This window comes from Lucilia cuprina, chromosome 4, assembly GCF_022045245.1.
Source record: "Lucilia cuprina isolate Lc7/37 chromosome 4, ASM2204524v1, whole genome shotgun sequence".
Taxonomy (NCBI): Eukaryota; Metazoa; Arthropoda; class Insecta; order Diptera; family Calliphoridae; genus Lucilia; species Lucilia cuprina.
This window is the reverse complement of record NC_060952.1, coordinates 20,567,548-20,592,436: the sequence shown is the minus strand read 5'-3', so window position 1 is coordinate 20,592,436 and position 24,889 is coordinate 20,567,548. Positions and strand designations below refer to the sequence as shown.

The following is a 24,889-nucleotide window of genomic DNA, read 5'->3' as shown; positions in this document are numbered from 1 at the left end:
TATTGTATGCCATCTTAAAGTCCATTCAGTGAACTTTCAAATAAAGACTTAACATCTGACATATCATCTTTTTCGAGATATCTTTACCGTAAGCTTGATATAACAATAAATTAACAAAATTTTTTTTCGTAGAATTCGTAAAATTTTAATTTTTTTTCGAACGAATTTAAATCTGCTGTAGTTGCAGCAGATTTCAACGGATATTATTCGTTGAAATTGATAGACGGACAGACAGACATCGTAAACTCGAATCAGAAAGTGATTTGGGGTCGATTGGAACATCTTCAGATAGGTGTAAATTCAAGATTTGTGTTCGTTACAAACAATATTTACAAAGCATACAACTCTTCGCACAATAGTATTGTAGGGTGTTAATACCTTAAATATACCGAAAACCCTGAATTTTTAAGCTTCAGGGAAAGATATCGAGAAGAAGAAATGTGTTTTGCCAAATATTAAGCCTTCAGCCTAAACTTTATAAATTTAAAAATAAAAGGGCCAAAAATTTCTCAAATAACACAATATCTCAAATACCAGATGTTATAAAGATAATCTAAGGTTCATATTCCTTTAAAAAACGTCTGAATTGATCTCAGAATTTCAACTTTAATCCAAAACATAAGAATTTTTAAACAGAAGTTTAATTTTTAGGTTAAGATTTGTAGATCACTTTATAAATACTGAATTTTGAACTTTTTGCAAAATGAGCAGGCCTGTGTAATCCAAAACATAAGATTATTTAAACAGAAGTTTTAATTTTAGAAATCTAGTTTAAGAATATTTTTGATTTGTAGACAACTTTATTTATAATTTTATCGATACTTCGATAAGTATAAATTTTATTAAAAACTAATGCCTCCCTATCAATAACGATGCTTTCAAAATATTCTATAAACGTACCAGACCTATTAAATATTTGACAAAAAATATGTAATCACTATTTTTTGTAAATTTATTTTTTATTCTGCATGATTTTTTTAATTGAAAATAATGTCGAAACAAATAACAAAGATATTCGAAACTGATATCGTCCAAAATGTATTATGTTTGAGCAAATAAATATATATTTAAATTAAATTAAAATGTCGATTTTTAGGTGTCACGTAGCTTAAGTCAAAAAATATATTTGGAAAACTTGTCTATTAGTTCGAGAAAATTTTCAAGAAATATTCTTAAAACTGAATTTTTCAAAAAAGTTCATTAAATTAAGAATATTATATCAAATTAAAAACTATTTTATAAATTTCTAAAAAAAGTTTTAACAAATAATAAAAATTTTAAACATTTCATTTAATTACAACTGTAACAATATATAACTGTTTAAAACTAAAAATAAACTTAAAATCTCTTTTACCTTCAGCACTTAATTTTTTATCATTAATTAAATACTTATGTATGTTTTTTTTTTGTACAACAATTTATTTGGTTTCACGCAATCTTATTTTTTTTATCTTTTTTAATCATAAGTCAATAACACTTTTTCTCTACATGCTGTGAACACGAACATTTAAAATTATTTATTTAACTCAATCTAAAATTGTCTTTTTTTAGTAACACTTTAAACAATTTTTTTTCATTTTATTGTTTCGGTATAAAATTCCTATTTGAACAATTTGAATACTTGAAAATATTTTTGTGTCGTTTTTATCTTAATCCCACTACTTGAAGTATTTGTTAAAACAATTGTTATTAAAAAATATATGCAGATATTGCACAATACGAGAAAAAAAGTCTTATAAAGTAAATAATGAAAAAATTTAATTAAAAAAAATATTGCCTACAGTTCAAATCCTGTCTAGGACTGTTGAAAAAAAATTACAAATTTAATAGGTACTTGTATATAAAATCTATAAATATCTAAAGCTGGTCACCTTTTACTACTTTGACGATTACCACACAATTCGTTACACTTATACATTGTTGTTAAACACTCATGTTATTTTGTTATAAAAACTATTTAAGTACTTCAAGAAAAAAATAAAAACAATTAATTATTTTATAATAAAAAAATTGCGTTCACATTTACAGATATGTCAGCCATGGTTGGTGTTAAGGACATCACAGATAATAAAAAGATCTGGCGCCAATTGTTGGCCGAATTGATTGGTACCTTCTTTTTGGTTGTCATTGGTGTTGGCAGTTGTACAGGTGGTTCAGAATGGAAACCATCAATACCACAAATAGCCTTTACTTTCGGTTTAACTGTGGCCACATTGGCTCAGGTGAGTTTATATTATTATTTCATTATTAATTTTTTTTCAATATATTTTTATTATTATTCGCATGTATATTATACATAAATACCAAATAATACAATCGTTTGATTGATCTCTTTTATGGTGAAAAAAATAAATAAATTTCAAACAATCGTTATAAAAAAACTTAAAAAAATCATAAACAATTATATGACCATCATGCAATTATTTGAATGCATTTTAACTTTTAATATTTTTATTAAATTTTAAATGTCATCTTTAATGAACCCTGAGGTATTTATTTGCTATAATTGGAAATTGTTGGAGAATGTTGTTTAAAAATAAATTAAGGTAAACTCACCGTTATATAGTATGTATAGGAGATTTCAAAGTTATGATCATGTGGTAGTTTGAAGACTTTCTGAAAAACAAATAAAAATATGTATTACTTCTAATAATCAAGTTCAGCCCCCAGCGTAGACTTGGTAATGGGTTGTACTTACATAACAACTTAGTTTTTAATGACTATTACATACCGTCTACATTACTTAGAAGTACTTAAGTAGTGGCTTTCTTTTAATCTGATATAGAAGAACTTCTTTTCGGCTTTGTCATTTTGTTTGCACATTTTATTTAATTGCATGTTAAGAATTGTGTTTAAGACAAAAATTAAATTTGTATTTGAAAGCCACAATTTAACGCGTAATAAAATAGCTAAGCAGAACTGCAGTTAACATTTAACAAAACAGAACATTTAACTAACGAACCGATGTCCCTGGTTCATATTATCGCTGGCTCTTTTTATTATTAAAAACAAAACAACTTATTTCTAAGAGATATTGCTAGTACTTCTTTAACTACCTATTTGTAAGCGAGCGTGGAAGTACTTACCTCCAATAACAACACCGTGTTTAAATAATTAGTTAAAATGCTAATGAAGAAGTAGTGAAGAAGTAGCTTTTTAACTCATTACTTTTCTACATAAGTTTTCATGGGTCCTTCTAACTTAAATGAATTTAATTTGTGGTCGAATTATTTGGAAAATGTAGGAGCCTATATTCTTGTATTCTATCGATCAGAAAACGAAAGAATGAATGAAAATGAAGGAATAATCTAACAAGTCTGGAGACAACTGCGAATGCAGACTACTATGGAAATGGAAACGCTTTAGATATCTCGCCTTTCAATATCATTTTCGTGAAGATTTATTAAATGAAATATCTTAAAGTTCTCTGCGAATGTCTTGTCCTCGTTGTCAAGAGAATAAGAATCCTGGGTACATGATGGATCTAGACCACAGTAATAAACACTATGATATATCTGAAGAGTAGTGTAATATTATCTGAACAGAGTTCTTATGACACTATAGTAAACTACTACGAAAATCTATCAACTAATAGTAAGCCGATAGTGTCAAATATATTTTAGTTCATATATTAGTCAGATTTATAGATTAAACTACAATCTAAACTAGACAATAGTTGAGTTCAAACGATAAACTCTACTATAGTTTAGTTTTTATCTTTAAAATAGACTCAACAAGATAATTTTGTCTATATTTCTTACTATAGAAAAAAAAACTATAGTAGAATTATAGACTATACTATTACTATGATATATGTATATCAGACTGTTGTCAATACACTATACTCTGGATTATAGTATCGACTATAGTCAGAACTATGTAATATACTATAGACTAGACTATAGTCAGAACTGTATACCAGAGTTTTGTAAGAACTGTACTGTACAGTTCAAAATGTAGATATATAGCCTAGACTTTAGTTAAAACTATTGACTAGATATCCAGTCTTTTGCCTACATTATAGTCTAATTTATAGTATATACTAGACTTTAGTCACAACTATATAGACTAGACCTTAGGTAATACTAGACATTAGTCAGAACTATAGAATTTAGTAAGAACTGTAGACTAGTCGTAAATGTAGACTGCAGTAAGAACTACAAAACTACAGCCAAAAATTTAGTTAAATGAACTAGATATACTATGATGCAGTTTTTTTCGAAAGTATAGACTATAGAACTATCAGAACTATGGACTAGACTATTTTAGAACAATAGATTATAGTCTAGACTAGTCAATACACTAGTGACTAGTCTATAGACTGTAGGCTACAGTCGGAAATGTACACTACAGAACTATAGCTAAGACAAGTTAAAACTATGGACTAGATATAGTATAAACTAGATTATAGTCAGAACTTTAGACTAAAGGTTAGTTAAAAGTATAGACTAAATATAGACTAATATTTAGATATCAAGGGTCATCTCAGTAGAAATTTATAACAAAAAATTTTTCTTAATTTTTTTCAAAATGGGTATCAAAGTTTTCTCATTTTAAGCTTATTACTGAACAAATAATCACAAAAATTTTCCAAAAAAAATTATACAATTTCCACTAATAAGCTAGAGACATTTCGATATACTTTTCGATAAAATTGAAGAAAGTTACTTTTGTACAATTTTTCAATTCCTATATAAATGAGAAGCAATAGTTCATCTAATAAGAATTTTTAAATTTAAACCGTAAAAACCTCAATTTATCTATAAACAATCAATAATATTGCAAAAATTACAAAATAGAAATGACAAAACTCTTTCAAGCACATTTTAAGTTTGAGGTGAAGGGTAGAATGATCGATCCGTCACAAGTAAAGAAAAAAAAACAATTTTAATGAATTGATTTGTTTTTCTATTTTGCTTAATTGTAATTATTTTTTTAAGAGAGAAAAAAAATCACAAATATCAGCATCAACAACGTCGTCATTAACATTAAACAATCGTCATCATTATCATTGTTGTTGCTGTGGTTAATTACACCTTGATAAACCTGTTTAAAAAATTAGATTCTAAAACAAAATTAAGAAAAACAAATTCAAACAACGAACACACACTAAAAAATAAACAACGTTAAATTAGAAACAAAAAATATAAATAAACTTCTTACGCATGCTTAAAAACGCATTTATGCAATTAGTGCAAATGTTTCAAATTTAAAAATTCTATCGTTGTAGAGTTGTTTGTTGTATAGTTGTCTATATATTTTTTCTAATTTATTCGATTCATTTATCAAAAACCGTGTCTGTCTGTCTGTTAACTCATTTATAGACTTACTGCAAGTTACTTACTTACGCATTAAGTTAAGTTTAAACATTTTTCAAAGTACATACATTTATTTAGCTATTTTTTCTATTTTATGTTTTTTGTTTCTTTTTTTTCAATTTGATAGACATAATTTTAACGCTTAATTATGTGTATCCGTTAATTTTTTATATTTATTTTGTAGATTTTTTTCGCTTAAAACTAAATAAATTTTAATCTAAAACCACTAACCAACCAACCACCAACAGCCAAGTTAAAGCAGCCAACTCATTCATTTCATTCATTCATGTGTGTAATTATCACACACGCATGTACGCACGCTCACTTGCTCGCACATTCTATAACAGAGATTCGATCCAATAGATACAAATTCAGTCAGTCAATCCGTATCTTTACGTTTTAGTCACTTAAATATTTAGTTATTGCATTCACTCCGTCAATTTGTGTAGAAATATTTTAAATTTTATTTTTTTTTTTTTTTGCTTCTAAATAATTTAATTTTTGTCGCTGTACTTATTTTTGCGTAAATCCGTTTATTTTCAAGTTTTAACGAGTCTTTTTTTCTCGTTGTCTTTCTCATTTGTCTTGAAGGTCAAGTGATTTGATGTTTTTTTTTTTCTAATTTTTCGCTTTACAAAGTATTAAATATGTGGGTTAAGCAGCTTAAGGGCTTGTTTTTTTTTTTTTTTTTGTAATTTAAACAAAACTCTTTTGACAAATTTGCTACAATTTACAATATAATTACAAATAAGAAATTTAAAAACAATTTAGTTAATTGGTAGGTGTTTAGGTAATTGTTATAATTCTTAGGAGTTTTTCTTTGTTCCTTAGAATAAGATTAAATTTAAAAGTAATTATACTAATAATGTAGAATAAAGCAATATATACACAGTTGTCAGATCTTACAATGTTGGCAGATCTATTAGGAATAATTGTCCGTTCACACTGTTGCCAGATTGTTGCCAGAAATGTTCTCAACCAATATAAAACATTTACCTTTCAATGGTTTCATTGTCAGATTCATAAAATTCTGACAAAAATTGTCAGAAAAATATCTGGCAATGGCAACGTTATGTGTTTACACGATTGTTAGATATATGATAATATTATTGCTTATAATAAAAAGGCAATGCTTTTTCTGACAACTTTGTAAGACAAAAATTGTAAGTTGACAAGCTTGTTGGACATTTTCTGAACATTTTTCTACAAATGTTCTAAGATTTTACATTAAGATTAAATTTAAATACTTATAATGGAAAATAATGCTATATAAATACAATTGTCATATCTTACAATGTTGGCAGATCTGCCAGCAAAAGTTGTGAGTTTAACTGTTGTAAAACAAAAGTTGCCTGGTATATTAATGCACCGTGTTACTAATATTTAACCACTTTACCTTAAATAACCACTTACGCACATCTGACAATAAAAATTGTCAGACAATTATCTGACAGTGGCAACGTATTAGATGTCTGACAATATTGTTGTTTTACAATAAACTGGCAATGTCTTTTCTGACAACGTAGCCGGACAAAAATTGTAAATTCACATGGTTGTCTGACATTTCCACAACCGTTTTCTGCAAAAGTTGTAATATCTGAAAGTTAAATGTATAACCAATTTGATGTATTGTATTGAAGTCGATAATGGGTAATACTTACATAACCATTTACTTTCAATGACTCCTACTTACCATCTGTATTACTTAGAAGTACTCTAGTAATGACTTTTTTAATCTGATATAGAGTTCTTTATTTTTTTAGTTTGTCATTTTGTATTATTGCGTATTAATGATCGTGCTTACAAATAACAAAAAAAATTATATTTGTATGTAAAAAACATTGTTTGACGCAGAGGTGCAGTGAGAAGAACATTTTACTAACAAAACCAAAGTTTGCGGTTCGTATCTCTTTTATTATTATTAAAAACAAAATAACTTACTCATTAACAACTTTTTAATCGAAATTGCAAGTACTTTTTAATCACCTATTTGTAAGCGATCGTAGAAATACTATTGTAGAAGCAGTGTACGTATCCTGACAATTAGTAGACAATCGTAGAAAGTAGTTATTTGAAGGCAATCGTAGTAAGCACTTACCTAACCCCCTATTTTTAAGCGAGCGTGGTAAGACCTCTAATGTCATTACCGTGTTAAAATAATGACTTAATGACTCTTACTTTTCAATGTAAGTTTTTGCTGGAGGGATTAACGAATTTCAGTTTTAATTTTGTGAAAAATTTAAAATTTTCTTATTTTTAATTATGGTAATTAGAAGTTTCTATTGTTATTTATTTCATTTTGTTTTAATTACGTATTTCTTAATCAATGTATTTTCCCAAAAATTTCGAGAGGGTGTTAACTGTCACAAACTAACATTTAACTTTTAATTCATCAAACTTTTCAATTCCACCTTGTCTTTAATAACCAAAAATGTAGAAAACGCGTACAAAAAGTCGTTCAACAAAACTTGTATTACCTTAAATTTATATTTGAATTTTTGTTGGTTTTGTTTTGGTTAAAATTACATTAAAGCGACTTAAATTACATTTAATACAAGTTTAATCTTATAAATAAATTAATCCAAAATTTAAAATCAATTGTAGGAGAACACACAACAATACATACATACAAACACATATTCATTTATGAGATTGATACCAAATGTGGTTGTATGTATGGTGGCTCTTAAGTTGTTGTTTGGTTTTATTTTTCTTCTATTATAGATTAAATGGCCATTAAATATTGAAAAAAAAACGTGCAAATATGCTAATTATGGAAATTACAACTATACAGCAGCTGTATCAGCAGCAACATGCGTATTGAACTCAAAATAAAATTGATATTGAATTAATAGAAATCGAAAACTAAATGCACTTAAAACATTGTACTTGCAACACATGCAGGCACGCACATTTGTTAAAAGTTAAACTGAAAAATTATAAAAAAAATATCACAAAAGAACAACAAACACACACGCATTGATACTTTTATGAAAGCTTTTTTTATATACGTAACTAGAATAAAAAAAAACTTTTGAAACTTATACTACCAGTATAATGGATACTAAACGTTGTACTGTGGGACAAAACAACAAAATTTATTAGTATAAAGATAAAGTTAAAAAACAATATTCTTCAGCTTATATAGCTAACTTAGTTTAACATACTAGATTTAAATTTTATATAACAATTATTTCTTTTTAACACTTTGTCCCACTGTTCTTCTATGTGTCCGTTTATCTCTATGTATTTAACAAACACTTATGCTAAAAACGAGTACTTACAAATCAACAGCAATAGCAACAACAACAATAAATTTAACAAAAAATAAAAGCAACAACTTTAATAACAACATCAACAAACATTATAGGCAAACACATAATGAACAGTAGCACAAGTTCATTATTAATAAATGACCAAAGCTAAACAACAATAACAACAGAAACACCAAACTGTATTGAATAGAAACAAATGTAGCAACAACAACAAAATGTAAAAACCATGGCAATGACAAACGGGCAACACTTAACAACAACATGAATAATATCAACAGCAACATTTAGTATTTTTGTAAGGAAAATGTTGAAAGAAAAAAACAACAACATGCTAATGACCAGACTCATTATGATGTTGTAAATGTATTGATACGTATTTATTAGAATGATCCCCTAAAATTTGAATTAACGATTACCTTGAACGAAATAGAACTTTAAGCAGAGTTATTTAGTTTGACTTTTGTGGAATATCGGGAGGTATATGTCTGACCAAATGCTGCAATGGTGGCTTATTTTCATCATTATAACCAAAATTTTGTGTGGAAATCATAGGCATTGTGTCTTCTCCAGAAAAAAGGTTTCATAACAAGCAGAGTAACGGGTTAATTCGACATATATAAGTTATACAAGTACTAAAAGCCATCGATTACGTTTCATGCAGATTGACCCTTATTTCACCCTACAACTTATAACTCCATTATACTATAAATCACTTTTAAGGACAATTTACTCTTTACTCCAAGGCGACATTAAAGGGCCGATCGCGAAATTCAACAAGATGTTTTTATTATATGTATATATTCATCGACGAAAGGATCAGTCCATTAAGTCTGGATATCTTTCCCAAATTTTCTTACTCCAAATTTTTATAATAGGATTTGAAGTCATACACAAAGAGAAAAAGAAAAGTACACACCTGGTACAAAATTGACACCAACATGTTTATAATTTTTCTATAAAATCCGTTGACAAAGTACGACAACACTTTGTTGCAGACAACGCAACAACAATTCGTTACGAATATTGAGCTTACCACGTTAGTTAACATTTAGACAACAAATGTGTATAAAATTAAGATTTCAACAACGAATTGTTGCAATATTGACAACATCACATAGTGTTGTCGTACGTATATACATAAATATTTCAATACGCGGATGTTATTAAAAAATTATAAGCACTTTGGTGTCAATTCGGTACCAAACGTGTATGTTTTTTATCCCCCTTTTTAGCGATATCATAGCATTTAAAAAGTTTTTATGAAGTCGATAATTTTAATATCAGCACAAACATTGTATTTTTGCTGATGATAGAAATCCGCTGAAATATTGCTCCACATCTTAAACTATACTTATTGACTTAGAATTAAATTTTGTGTCTGTCATAATAACTTTGTGCACAATGCCCAAGTCGAAATTTTCAGTATAATTTTATAAAATTTGTCTTTTTAGGCAAGGGCGAATCCTATGGAGACTCCGGATGTATGGAGGTTAGGTGAAATAATAGAACGATTTCAACCATAGGATCAACTGGTGTAGGGCTATTGTTAATTATCAACTCTTACATGATAACCTTTGTATTTTGAAATGTATTATGGAATAAATAGTATGGTTCTAACCAAAACCCATCACTACATGGTAGCCAATAGTGTTCTAATAGCGAAAACCTTTGCCCCTACAAATCAATTTCTTAAAACCTTTCACAAACAGATTTACATAAATTTGGGTTCTAAATTTGAAACCGCGACCTCAGCCCCAGATTTTCTTCAACGTTAATATCGTGGGTAAAAAAATAATATTTATTTACATCGGAAACTTTTTTTACACTCTAAAAAACGTTCTTTTCTACACTTTATATTCAATGACCCTAATGGACAGCCATCTTAGATAAACTACCGTTCTACATATATATTATACTAAAAAAAGTTGTGACTTATTTTAGGATAGTTTTTAACGGAATCATAAAATTCTCTGAAATAGGTAGGAAAACCTTATCATGTATCACTAGGAGTCCAAGGGACTTCAAGAAAGCTTCGGGCAAATTGAAAGCTATCTACCATAATATTGGACAACTTGTTTTTGAACCAATCTAATATTAATTTAACAGCAGACTGTAGTACTGGTGCTACTGCTACGCACTATTTGGATAAATACAAACAAATCACAATGTATGATGCACTGATATGAAAAATATTTCTTAGATCATGAAATACTAAAAAATTGACAAACTATACAAAAATCATCACAACAAAGAGATTAATGTGTATATTAAAAAATATTCATATATAAAAATTATTTAATACAACAATTTTGCAAAACAATTTCTCTCAATGTAAACACTAAATACGCATTTGTAAACAACAAAACAAAAACAATAAGAACATTAATAAACACATATTAACATAAAAGAACGTATGAGTGATTAGCAATAATAAGAATGTGAGTAGACTAAATGAGCAGCAACTTTGTATAAAATGTGGGCCAACGTTTAATAACATTAACAAAAACAAACAAGAAAAAAATAGCAACAACAAAAACAATGATAACAAGAATAGTAATAACAGCAACTGTTGATTGTTTTTTGGAAGTTTTGTGACAATAAATATATGTAAGTAAAATAACAGAAACACAGAATTACAAGTTAAAAGAAAAAAAAAACAACAACATATTGGCGTATTGAGCCTGCGCGGCGTCAAATTTTTAGAGCTTACACAGACTTTACACAAAATCGAATTGAATAATTCATTCATTTGCTGTATTACAAGTTGTACGTTAAGTAGTCTCTTGTTGTTTTTTTACCCTTCACCATCGGACTAATTAAATTGTCAGTGCTGTTGTAATGCGAGCAAAAAAAAAAACAACATTAACAGATTAACCCATGTTATATGTTAGTGAGATTCAAAATAAATACCATATAAATTTTCTTTTCGAAAAAAATGAACAATTTAAAAAAAATCTCAAAATGGATAGGAATTTTTTTAAATGAGAAAAGAAATATTTATTAAAAGCTTTACATAAGAGAATATTAATTAAATATTTTTTTTAAGAAAATAGTTTTAAATTTGTATAAAAAGAAACAAATCGACAATTTTTAAAACAAGAGAATTTTGATTGAAAGATTTCAAATGTTCTAAACAATTTAAATTGAATGGAAATTTTCTATATAAAATTAAAATATTTTTTATAAAGGTGGTGGTGTGTTACTAATGTCCATGAATGTTATGACACACTTATTTAAGTCATAGTGTCCATGGATGTTATGACAATTTCAAAATTGTCACACATCCATAGACATTATGTCACTAGACATTATGACATGCCACCACTTTGTTTCCGTTTTTAAAGTGTCCAGGGACTTTATGACACTTTTATAAATTTTCATAACACTATGACAGTGGACATTATGCCACCTTTATGAATAGGAATTTAGTCGTTTATAAAAGCAATATTTATGGTAATTTTTCTATTAAGGGAAAATTTATTGAAGAGTTTCTATAAGAGAATTAACAAAAAATTTAAAAATTATATAAAACTAGAAAATGGTTGAACAATTTTTTTTTTTACAATAAGAAAAATTATTCAAAAGCTGTATAAGAATATTAATTGAATATTTTCCATAAAAATTTTGATAAAAACAAATATTTTGATAAAAACAGAAAATAGATTAAAATTAAAAAGGCAACATTTATAGAAATTTCTCTATTAAGGAAAAATTTATCGAAGGTTCTCCCGAAGAGAATAAAAAAAAAAAATTATGGAAAATTTGGTAAAAATAGAAACTGAATTGAAGACTTTTTCTTTCTATTAGAAGATATTGGTTGAACACTTTCTATACGGAGAAAATTGATTAACATTTGTATAAAAAGAGAACATTTTTTGAAATACTTTAACAATAAAATTATTAGAAATAGTAAATAAAAATTTTGCAAAAAACTAGAAATTGAAAAAAATAATAAATGTAAATTTAAAGATAAAAATAATTTAAAAAGAATTTTAAAATGGTCTTAGTGGATTAAATTCCTTTATCAGTATTGCATTTTTTCCAACGTTAACGTATTTTTTTTTTGTAAATAATTTCTGGCGTTCACAAGTCTAGTAAAAACATTTGTTTCTACAACTTTTTAATTTGATGTAAGTCTATAGACTTCGTTTCGAGTGCAGTTTGTTTGTAATGTGTAAAAGTGTATTTTGGTTTGTTAGTGCAAATAAATAAACTTAAAAAATAAAAAATAAAAACATTTGTAAACTGGTCTTAATTCATATTCGTACACGGTCAATACGCAATGTTTCTTTCTATTTTGTTTTTGTTATTTTTTTTTTTTAGGTTTAAACTTGTTTATAGTAGAGGCACCAGTAAAAAAAAAAATTTAACATTTAGTTGTAAAATGTTTTTTTTTTCTGTATGGATTTTTGTTGTTATATTTGTAGCCATAAAGAGACAAGTTCATTGAACGTTTATTTATGTAGTTTTTTTTTATTTTCAAACTTGTGGGATTGTGTGCGATTGAAGTACACTTACATCGAATTTTAACCCTTAAACGTAGTTTGCGCAATCTACTTTATTTGCAATTTTTTTAAGAAAAACAAATTAAATAAAAATAAAGTTGATAAGTTTTTATTATTGGGAAAATTTTTGAACAATTTGTTTATGTTTGGGGTCCCAAGTGGAACATTGCTTTATATGTTTGATGGGTCATTTTATATATATATCCAAATTTGCGATCGTTTATTATGGTGCTTTTATGTAGAATATTAAGTGAAGATTTCTGAAACTGATAACAAATTACTAAAATTCCTTTTACCAGCTTGAGGGTTAAAGATAAATGTTTATGTGAGATGTAATCTTGCACTTGTTGATGGTTCGTTTGATCTTAAAAACAACAAAAATTAATGGCTATTTTATACGTAAATTACATTACGCTCTCGTACACACATACCTTTATATACACACACTGATACTTTCACTACCCTGCAGTTTGGTGGGACATACTGGAACTAACTAACTAATCTACCAGTTAACCCTATCCACCCGACTACTCAGGAAAAAGTCAATCGTCACAAAGAGACTGTCAGAAATCTGGTTTAAAAGAGTCAATGCATGACACTGAGCCTTTTTGCTTAAGTTGAGTTTTTCAGTCCCTATCTATAGATTACCAGTGGATAGTAAAGTGACGTCTCTTCTCTCGCTTACAAAGGAAACACTTTGTCTCGTTTTTAAAATGTACATTCGTAATGAAATACAAATTAGAGCCAACCAGGTGGTTAGTCACAAGTGGATCTTCTTTTCAAATGCGCTGACTGACTCGTCGTTGAACTTATGGGTATCCACCGTTATAGACGTTAAAGACTTAATAAAAAGATCAATTCCAGTATGAAATATTCTAACGAGAGACTTTGTCTTAGCAGGAGTACCAACATGACAAACAAACCAAAAGTAAATCAATTTTAATAAATAATATTTATTCTTAAAAATTCATTGAATCCTAGTAAAACTGCTGGGTTTTTTTTTTCTTAATCCCACAACTCAAATCAGATTCGTATACATTGATGAACTTCTGTTATTTTTTCATGGTTTAAATGCATTTTTTTCCAGTTTGCACAAAAATACAATAAATGATTTAAATGATTTGTTTATCATTTATTTATGAATTGTTTGTATTTATGTGCGTGTGCGTCTGTAAATTAACATTTAACGTTATTTATAGCTCATATTTTTTTATGTAATTTATATTTTTACCACGATTTCTTTGTCTTGAAACTATATTACAAGATTTAAATATGTGATTCTTTGTGAGAATCAAGCGAATGTGTGTTAAACTCAATATATATTTTTTTTCATTCACTTTATTGAAATGTTACGAAAATATGCATATTTGATTAAAATCCATAAAATGTTAAACGTTTTATAGTGGGATGGACAAGACTTCCAATTGAATGCTACCCCTACGAACGACAATGTTATTTAAATGTAAAATTTCTTTTTGATTAAACTCTGAACTCTAAAAATAATAATTCTAATTATTCGGTTACAATATTTTCGAAAAATTGTCCTTTTTAAACGGATAATTATCTTAAATAGTTGTTTTACGATTAATAAAATTAAATAAATTATTATTTTTTTTTAAGTTCTCTTTTTTTAAGTTTTCTCGTAAAAATTCTATTTTTTTTTTTTTTTTTTTAATGTAAGAGTTCTCTTTTTTACAAAATTAATTTTAGAAAAATATTTTAAAATTAATCTTTCAATAAAAACTGTTTATAGAAAATTTTTGCGAATCTTTGATAATTTTTTAAAAAAATATTTTCAAAAAATTTTCTTTTTAAAAAATGACTGAAAAAACTTACATTGAAAAGTAATGAGTTAAAATGCTAATAAGACATCTTTTTACTACTTCTTCATTAGCATTTTAACTACTACATATAGGGAGTTAAAGGAGTACTAGCAATTTCGCTTACATTAGAACTTGTTGAGTAAATAATGGTTCTCATATACAGATTTAATTTTATCTTCTTTTTTTAAAAAACACAATTAATAGCACGCAATAAAATAGTAAAAGTACTTCTTTAAAAAAGTCATTACCAGAGTACTTCAAAGTAATTCAGACAGTAAGCAAAAGGATATTCAATTATTCGAGTTGTTGTCTTATTCGGTTTATTCGGCAAATCTTTAATTGAGGTTTTACGTTAGACGGTTAATAATCGGATACTTTAAAAGTATTTGGTTAAACGACTAATAGATAACTGAATGTTTTTTTTATCGGTTATTTAATGAAAATTATTCATTTTGTTCGTCAAAAATTATTCGATTAACCGATCAACGACTAATCATTTGAATACTCTAGTCATTTAAAAGCAAGTGGCTGTGGAAGTAGTTTTTGCTGGGATATTTTTGAAAAATTTAGTTTTCCAAATTTTCACTTTTTATGGATATTTTGAAAGAATTTTTTTCTTTTTTTAAAAAAATGTCCACAAAAATGTAAAATTCTTTCCGAATTTTTTACAAAAAATTTAAAATTTCTTAAAAAATGTTAGTAAAAATTTTCTTTTTTTTAAATTTTCGTAAAAATTTTATATATTTAAAAAAAAATCTTTTTTTAAATGTCCAAAATGTCTTTTTTAAAGTAATTTAAAAAAATTATTATTTTTTTTTTGAGAAAATTTTCATAAAATTTTCATAAATTTTTTTTCTAGAATTTTTTTTTAATTTCTTCATTGAACATTTTTTGTAGATTTTTAAAAAAATGTATAGGTGACTGTTGTTAAAACATTCTTTTTATAGAAAATGTTCTTCTAAAATCTCTTTAAATACAAAACTTTTCAAAAATTCAACATTTGTACAACATTTTTTAAAAATAATATTATATGAACATAATAAGTAAGTAATAAGATCCTCTTATCCTACAAAACTTTCTTAGAAATTCTTTTATATAAATTTTTTGTAAAAATTCTATGTTTATAGAAAATTTTCTATTTGCCAAATTTTCACTTTCTATACTTTTCAAAAATTTATATATTTTTTTTAAAGAAAATTTTCTTAATAAGATTCTATTTATAAAAAAATTTCTCAAAATTTTTTATTTTTTATAGAAAATGTTTGCAAAATTCTTTTCATTGAAAATTTTTCTAAAAATTCTCTTTTTATAAAAAATGTCCATTAAAATTATCTCTTTATAACAAATTTTGCTTTTTATGAAAAAATTTATTCTTTGTTTTTAAAAATTTTCCGTTTTCCTAATTTTTACTTTTTATAAATTCTTTTTATAGAAATAAAAAGTTTTCGCAAAAGTTTTATTTTGTATAAAAAATGTTTGCAAAATTCTTTTCATTGAAAAAATGTTTTTTTTAATCTCTTTTTGTATAAAAAATTTTTGAGAAATGTTCTTTTAATAGAAAATTTTCCTAAAAGTTTTGTAGTCGACATTGAAAAGTAAATTGTTAAGTGAAAATCAAATTCAATTAAAAAATAATATATATTTTTTCAATATTTTCCAAAAATATTTCTTCCAACAAATTCAATTTTTTATTGATAATACTCTTTTCATCGAACATAGGGTACCACACATATTTAAATCCCAAAAAGAAATATATATTAAAGTAAATGTTGTTTGCATATTAAATGAGTTCATTTATGCTTAAAGTACTTATAAATTTCAGAATAATACAAAAACATACTTGCGTACGTACGTATTCAGAATCATGCAAAATATACTGGCGTACGTACGTAGTTATACGTTTCTATAAATATAGACAGTCATACATTATTTTCAATGTATATACATACATATTTACATTAATACTTTATTTTGTATAAAAAAAATAAAAAAAGTATATATACATTTTTAGAATCGCAGACGAGTGGTGGAGTTACCTGTTGAATGTAGGTTAAATTTTTATGCGTTTCAAGAATTGAAAAAAAAATAATAATAAACTAAAAATCTTGTCATATAAATGATTTTTTTGTTTTATTTTCGCGCTATAATTCTGTTTGTATTTAAAATTTTTGTTGAATGAAAATTTATAATACGCAAAATTGTAGTAAATAATTTTACGTATTCACTTAAATAAAATTTTGCGATTTTTAATAATTTATGAAGAGATTTTATTTCAAAGTGGAAAGTAGAGCAAAGTGATAAATAATGGAATAAAATTTTCTTCTGGGAATGTACAAAAATAATAAAAAGTTGTCTTTTTATGTAAATGTTTTTTTGTAGGAACTTGTTTAAAATTCCTATAGAATAAAAATATTTTTTAACATTCTGATTCTATGCGTAAAATACTGATGACATCCCAGCTAGCATTTGGGTAAGTGTGTGATGAATAATCAGTAAACTGAGTCATTTTTGATTCGAAAATTATCCCGATATATGATTGAAAATTGATTATTTGAAAAACAATAACAAAATGTATAGCGATTATCAATTGATTGTCCTGTTGTTTATAATATGATGGTTTTAAAAACCCAACTAGCATTTAGAAGATTGATGGATGATTAATCAGAAAACTGAGTAATTTTTCACTCCTTTTGATGATTTAAAAGTGATTTATAAGTTGAGTTTGTAACAAACATTAAAATTACTCAGAAGAGACGGAAAAATTGCTATAATATGATTCGAAAATAACTCTAAGACGACCAGTAATTCGAATCAATTATGACTCATAACGGACTCGTAGAGTCGTAGGTAGGGTACCATTTTTTCCCGACGAATGTATCATTTATGATCAGAAAATGAGTTTGATAATAAGCAAGTCATTATGAGACTGCTTAAAAGTAATGCAAACGGTATGTAATAGTCATTGAAAAGTAATTAGTAGTATAAGTAGATGTCTTTATTTTGGGAATGACAAAGTTGCCCATAGTCAGTTGCAGAAAATTTTAATAAAATTGTTAAAAAAATAATATTTTTCTTAAAAAAATGTTTTAAATTATTTAAATATATCCGATAACACTATGTGACAAAAAATAGCAAATACCTGGGAATTGTTAAATTTTTGAAATTTGCCAAACACCTCCAAAATCTTGAGATACGGGTAAAAACCCAGTTTTACATAAGTATAAGCAACTTAGTTGAATCTTAACCGATTTAATATTGCTTAACGGATTTAGAAAGCAGAAGCTATATCCTTTATAGTCATATATTTGATGTTGTAGTAAATTCAGTTTTGATATAAATTTTGAACCGTTTTTAAAGTTTTGAAGATGTTTTTTATAGCAACTGTACATTTTATAAAATAATTAAAAAAACATACGTATTCATGAGTATTTCTTTGAAATAAGCCGATTATTATAATTTTTTTGGAAGTATTTATTTTAAATTTTTACATTTTTCTTTACTTTATCAATTGCAGGCTATTGGTCATATTTCCGGTTGTCATATTAATCCAGCTGTTACCCTTGGCTTTCTTGTTGTTGGCGAAATGAGCATAATCAAAAGTGCCCTCTATATAGCTGTACAATGTGTGGGCGCTATTGCTGGAGCTGCCGTTATTAAGGTTAATTTTCATTACAACAAATTCTTATAGATCAACAAATTAAAAATTAAAGTTTTAATTTACAAAAAAACAGGTTGGCGTCTCTGAAGTAGTGGGTGGTCCTGAATTGGGTGTATCCGGTTATGCTAGCTCTCTAACAGTGGGTCAAGCTGTACTCATTGAAGCTTTGATTACTTTCATTTTGGTATTTGTTGTTAAAGCTGTTTCGGATCCCGGACGCACCGATATTAAGGGTTCTGCTCCCTTAGCTGTTGGCTTATCCATAGCTGCTGGTCATTTGTGTGCTGTAAGGACAACATTTTGCACGAATTCCAATTAAACTTGTTTTTAATTTATTTTTCATTTCATTTCAGATTAATCTCACAGGTGCTAGCATGAATCCTGCTCGTTCTTTTGGTCCCTCTGTTGTGCAAAATATGTGGGTTGATCATTGGGTCTATTGGGTGGGTCCCTTTGCTGGTGCTGTTGTGGCTGCTGTACTCTATAAATTAGTTTTCAAAGTACGCAAGGGTGATGATGAGGCCAACTCTTATGACTTTTAAGTCAACAGCAAAGTTTAAGATTTAATTTTAAATTACACATTAAAAAAAGAAAACATAATCCAAAAATTTTCAAGAAATTTCTTAAAATTTAAGCCAATTTAAAATGTATACCAACCACATTGCTATTATTTGCTTTGTTAAATGCTAAGTTGTAAAAAAAAACATTTATCTAGATTTAAAAGACAAAAACCAAAACTAATCACTTACGAATTCCACACAATCTTTTCGATTTAATTGTAAGGCAAACAAGAAAAAAAGAGAAAATTATTTTTTGAAAAATTATAAACTTAATTGTAATTTTTATTAATCGTTATATTTATTGTTAAATTTATTTAGTTTTTAACTTAAAAAAAAAGAAAACAAAACTATTAAAGAAACACACGAACTATATACATTTTTATGAATGTATTATCATCATGTTAAAAAATTAAGTATTGCTTAAATAAATCAACAATTAACAGTTTATTAATTAATTTAATTAAGAAAACTAAATTAATAGAGTTAATTCTCGAAGGAAACAAGAAGTAAATTATAATTAAATCAATGTTAATTATTTAAGAGACGCTTCTTTAAATAAATAAAATATTGTATGTTTAATGAAAAATTATGTCTAATGACTGTGAGCTTTTAATTGTGTTAAAGGGTAGAAGTTACGTAGTTGGTAAACTAACACTTATGGTCATATAATTAGTTTATTTCTAGCTAAATTCAAGGGTTTTAAACAACTAGACAACTTAACAACTTAAGGTGACAAATATTAGATTTAAAATCGTTATCCAAGAAAGACATTACTGAAATAGATTGTGTTAGTTCCTTTCCCTCTTATATACGCTATACTTTTAAAAAGTTTTACTTCCTTCTTCATAATCAATATTTTAATTTTATTTATAAAAGGTTTATACAAAAAATTACACACAAAATAAGATTTTGAAACCGTTTGTATGAATCTTTGTAGTTTCGATTTTAATTTATTTCTCAATACAATATGCAATTGTTTTTAATTATTTTATATTAACTTTAACCGATATATTGGTATCTCCTAAAAACATACTTTACTAAATCGTACATAAAACTTATGTATAAAATGAACATTAATCAAATATTTGAAACAATAACGAATAGTTTTTCTAAGGTAGGTTTGTGGTTTGTGTTCTAATCTGATAGACCGGAGGTGGTACGGATTGAGTCGATTAAGCTATATCCGTCCGTCTGGATAGCTGGCTATCCATGTAAACCTTGTGCGCAAGGTACAGGCCGCAATTTTTAAGGTAATTACACTAAAAAAATCCATGCCTAATATATACGAAAAATGTCGTACATTGTACGAATCGTTCGTTGTTTCGCACCACGAAATTCTTTCGTAATATATACGAAATTGTACGAAATATTTTAGCATAATATTCTTGAAAAAATTAATTTACATAAATTGAAAAATAGGGAATTTTAAATAAATATTAATTTATTTAAACATTTTTGTTCATTTTAAAATAAATTTTCTAATTTTAGTTCCAAATTATTGTCCACACGAATTTTCAATTTTTTTATGAAAATAATACGAGAATAATATTATACTTTTTCTTAAATTTTATAAAAATTTTGTAGTTTTATTTAATAATAATATAATTTATATCATTATGTTTAATTTCGCTAGAATTTAAGAAAAAAATATTACGAAAGGTTTTCGTATTTTCGTAAAAATAGAAAAGGGTTTATTAAATAATATTTCGTATTATACACGAAATTTTTGTAAATATTACGAAAATAGAAGTTACGAAAGTTTTTTTCGTAAAGTTGAGCATGGATTATTTTCAGTGTAGATAAACTTTGGCATACACGCTTTTTTAGCCTTTGGGTTTATAATTAATTTAAATGATCTATTATGACAACAAAAGTCGACAAAACTTCGTTTTATAGAACTATAAATGACACTACCGATTTTTGTAATGTTCGGGCTTCATTTGACCCAGCCCCCATACAAACTTCCCTTCAGAAAATGACTTAAATGTTCACTAATAACACTTTTAAATTTTACATTAATAACTTTGAAGTACACTTAACTTCCCCTACCAACATTTTTAGGCAGGGCCATATTTTACCCTTTGAGCCTTCTTGTAAAAAATATTTTTTTTTTATTTTTGTCAAAAAAAAGTTAAAATATTCTGAAATAAAGTTAAAACCAAATCAAATGCTTCATTTTTGTAAATAATCCCCATTTTTAACATACTGACTGGTGTAGGGTATCATATGGTCTTCTACGCCCGACTATACATTCATACTTGTTTTGTTTTATTTCTGTTATTCCTTTTATTATATAGAGCATTTTCAAATATATAATAGGGGTTTTAGAATTTTCACAAATTTTGACCTTTGAACTCGACATTTTATGGGTTAAGAACATCCGATTGGAACATAATTTGGAATATATATTTTATATTATCTGGTCTTAAATACCCTGCAAATACTTTGTTTAAAATTTGCAACAGTAAGGAATTAATACATATTCTCTAAAATTTTACAAAAAATGTGATTTTCCCGAAATCCGCAAAGTTCAAATCGCAGGTACAGCTAAACTGTAAGAATTATTGATCTAATTTTATCACCGTTCTATTCACTTTTCTGTTGTCCATAAATCCCCAAGAGATTTTCTAAAAATTTTACGAACAAAAACTATTATTTGAGTAATTATAAAATATATTTATAATTACTCAAATAAAGTAAAAAAATGAATATATCTAAAAAATAAGTAATTTTTTTTCGCCACATTTCGAATTTATGTGCTGTGAGACACGTTAATGGCCTGGGGAACTTGCAATAACTTTAAAAGTTTTCATGTAATTTTTGTGTTTTATATCTTTCTGAAATGTATATTCTGTGCACATTGCGATTCTTTTACAATAAAGTTTAAAATTTATTACTAAATGGTCAAATTTGAGAAAAAACTGAAAAAAATCTATTTTCTCCCTTGTAAATGCACTTGGAAACTTCAGAGGCGTTGCAGTACCTTATCCTATCAGCCTATATTTTTGATTGACATACAATTGATTACAACCCAGAGGGGCAACGAGAAAAATTCGCAACTTTTTCGCATTTTTTTGAGCATTTATAGACATCAAATTTTGCACAGAAAATTTTGACAATAACGCGCGTCTCATATGAAATTAAATAAATCATATCAGAATCCAGCGATTTAGTTCTATGCGAAAAAGGGTTAATACGAAAATATTTTACTTTATTCGAAAATATTTTAAATCGCCTTCTGACATATAATTCTCATTTAGTTAGGAATAAGTGTATAATAAGTAATTGAATAATTGACAAACAATGCTGCCAGATTACAGATTTTGTTACTTTAACAACTTTTAGTTTTTAATAAAAATTTTAAAAATAATCATCCCCAGACCCACAAACCAAATTTTCTATTTTCAATTGTTCTAAAAAAAATCCCATATTTGGGGATAAATCCCCTAATCTGGTAGCACTGCTGATATATAATATGACCATTTTTATTTTTTTTTTCTAAAATGTTAGAAACTCTAAATCAAATACGAATCAATCTCAAATCAAGTCCAGTTTGTTTTTATACAATCTTTTACAAGTTTATAAATTTAATATTCAAACCGATTGTAACACATTCTAAGACGATATAGCCACGTACATCTGTCTGTCAGTCTGTTGAAAGTTTAATAGAGTCCGAACGGAAAGATGTGGTGAGTTTAAATTTCCCTAAAATACTTGTTATAGTTAAGGTTTGTTTGGTATTGAAGGTTTTCGCATAGCCCCCATACAAATGTCGGGGACCATTTTACAGCTTTTAAAGTCATTACTGTTTTAAAAAATTAGACAAATACTTTCTACCAAATTTTATGAAGATCGGCCCATAAATGGCCTTAGTCTTTCTCAGAAAATAACTGGCTAAAGTTTGACATAAGTAAATGGCACAAATCTTTCTACTGAGTTTTATGAGATAAAAATATTTTGTTTTTAAGAATTAATATTTTGTTAATCCGTAATTGACTTAAGCTCTATTATAAATATCAACATAATGTTTATATACGTATATTTCCCAGCAAAAAAAACTTCCAAAGAAGCGAAAAAGAAGTATAATTTACTCCATGGAAGTACTGAAAAAGGCCTGATTTTAACACATGCCTGACATAGGAGGGATGTCCTTTTTATTTGATTCCAAATTCACTACTTCATTCTAAAGAAGTAATTTGTATGTTCTTTTTTTTGGAAGTTATTCGGGAGTGATATTGTAATATTATTGATTACAACTAATTTTACCTAAATACATAATATTAACATTAATAAGGGTAATAGATACATTTAAAACAGAAGCCCAAAAATAACATTTACAAAAATGTAAGAACAAAAAATATATCTTCAACAATGAAAAAATTTAATTATTTTCGCTTCTTCGGTAGTAACTAAACATCACTTCTGCAGATAGTAAAAAATTCACTAAACGAATTTTTTAAAAGAAAAATTAAAAAAGAAAAATTAAAAAACTCCAATTAAACAATTGTAAAAAATATTCAACTTGCAATTAGTGTTGACAGATGTTGTTTTAAAATCTAAAAAAATTAATACAAACTAAACATTGGTGACACAAATCTACTTAATACATAATGAATCACAATAAAAATTGATATTATTGTTTGTTTTATTAACTAATAAGAAACGTCATAATGAATTCAATTATTGTTTATACAACGAACAGAAAACTCAGAAATTATTCTTAATAAAATTACACATACATACTCACATTAGGATTGATAACAAAACTAAATTATTTATTAAAAATAATAATAGTTTTGGTCAGTTGATTCATTTAAAAAATATATTAAAACAAAAATATTCTCAATCGTATTCGATTACAATTGAAGCATAGGAAATTGAATAGAATTTGTAAATGAACCTGAAAATCGCATTTATGGATGAATAATGAAACAAACAAACAAAAACATTTCAATAATCTTGACTTAGTTAGCGTATAATGGAACAATTGTTAATAGAAATAAAATTTAAAACAAAACAAGTATGAATGTATAGTCAGGAATAGCCGATCATATGATACCATACACCAGTCAGTATGTTAAAAATGGAGATTATTTAGAAAAAATAAAGCATTTGATTTGTTTTTCAATTTTATTCTGGAAATTTTTACTTTTTTTGGCACAAAAAGAGATTTTTTTAAAGAGGGCTCGAAGGGGAGTAGTGGGAAATAAATGTTGGTAGAGGACCTCACGTCGACTTCAAAGTTGTTCGTATAGAATTTAAAAGTGTTAATATTAGTGTTTAAAAGTGAATTTTGTCCTTCATTTTCTGAAGGGAGTTTCTATGGAGGCTATGGTCAAATGAGGCCCGATCATTACAAAAATCGGCAATGTCATTAAAAGTTCTATAAAACAAAGTTTTGCCAATTTGCGTTGACATAATAGAACATTTAACATAATAATAAGCCCAAAAAGGCCATACTCGGGGGGTATGGTTGTATGGGGGCTAGGCGAAATAATGGATCGATTTTATCCATCAAATTTGATCCAATTATCTTAAAAATTGCAACCTGTACATTGAGCACAAGGTTCGGACATTGCTTAATCGACACAAAAAATTATTGTAAACCGATTGGTTAACTTTAAGGTGGGTATAGAACGAATATTTTTTTTTTTTTTTGTTAAAAACATCCGCACAAACCCAATATACTCACTAAAGTCGTGTAGGGTATAAAATATACATATTCAAAATTCTATACAAATGCAAATTAT

General features: G+C 26.6%; 1 protein-coding gene across 2 annotated transcripts in view; it reads left to right on the top strand.

Moving 5' to 3' along the window:
• LOC111680097 (aquaporin) overlaps nt 1-19,231 on the top strand; it is a 29,288-nt gene extending 10,057 nt beyond the window's left edge. For both annotated transcript variants that reach the window (XM_046949843.1, XM_046949842.1), the window contains exons 3-6: nt 2,029-2,222; nt 18,436-18,579; nt 18,653-18,865; nt 18,933-19,231. In XM_046949843.1, coding sequence (XP_046805799.1) covers nt 2,031-2,222; nt 18,436-18,579; nt 18,653-18,865; nt 18,933-19,121 — 738 coding nt within the window. In that variant the 5' untranslated portion in view covers nt 2,029-2,030 and the 3' untranslated portion in view covers nt 19,122-19,231. The remainder of the gene's footprint in view (nt 1-2,028; nt 2,223-18,435; nt 18,580-18,652; nt 18,866-18,932) is intronic.
• Nucleotides 19,232-24,889: the final 5,658 nt, after the last annotated feature.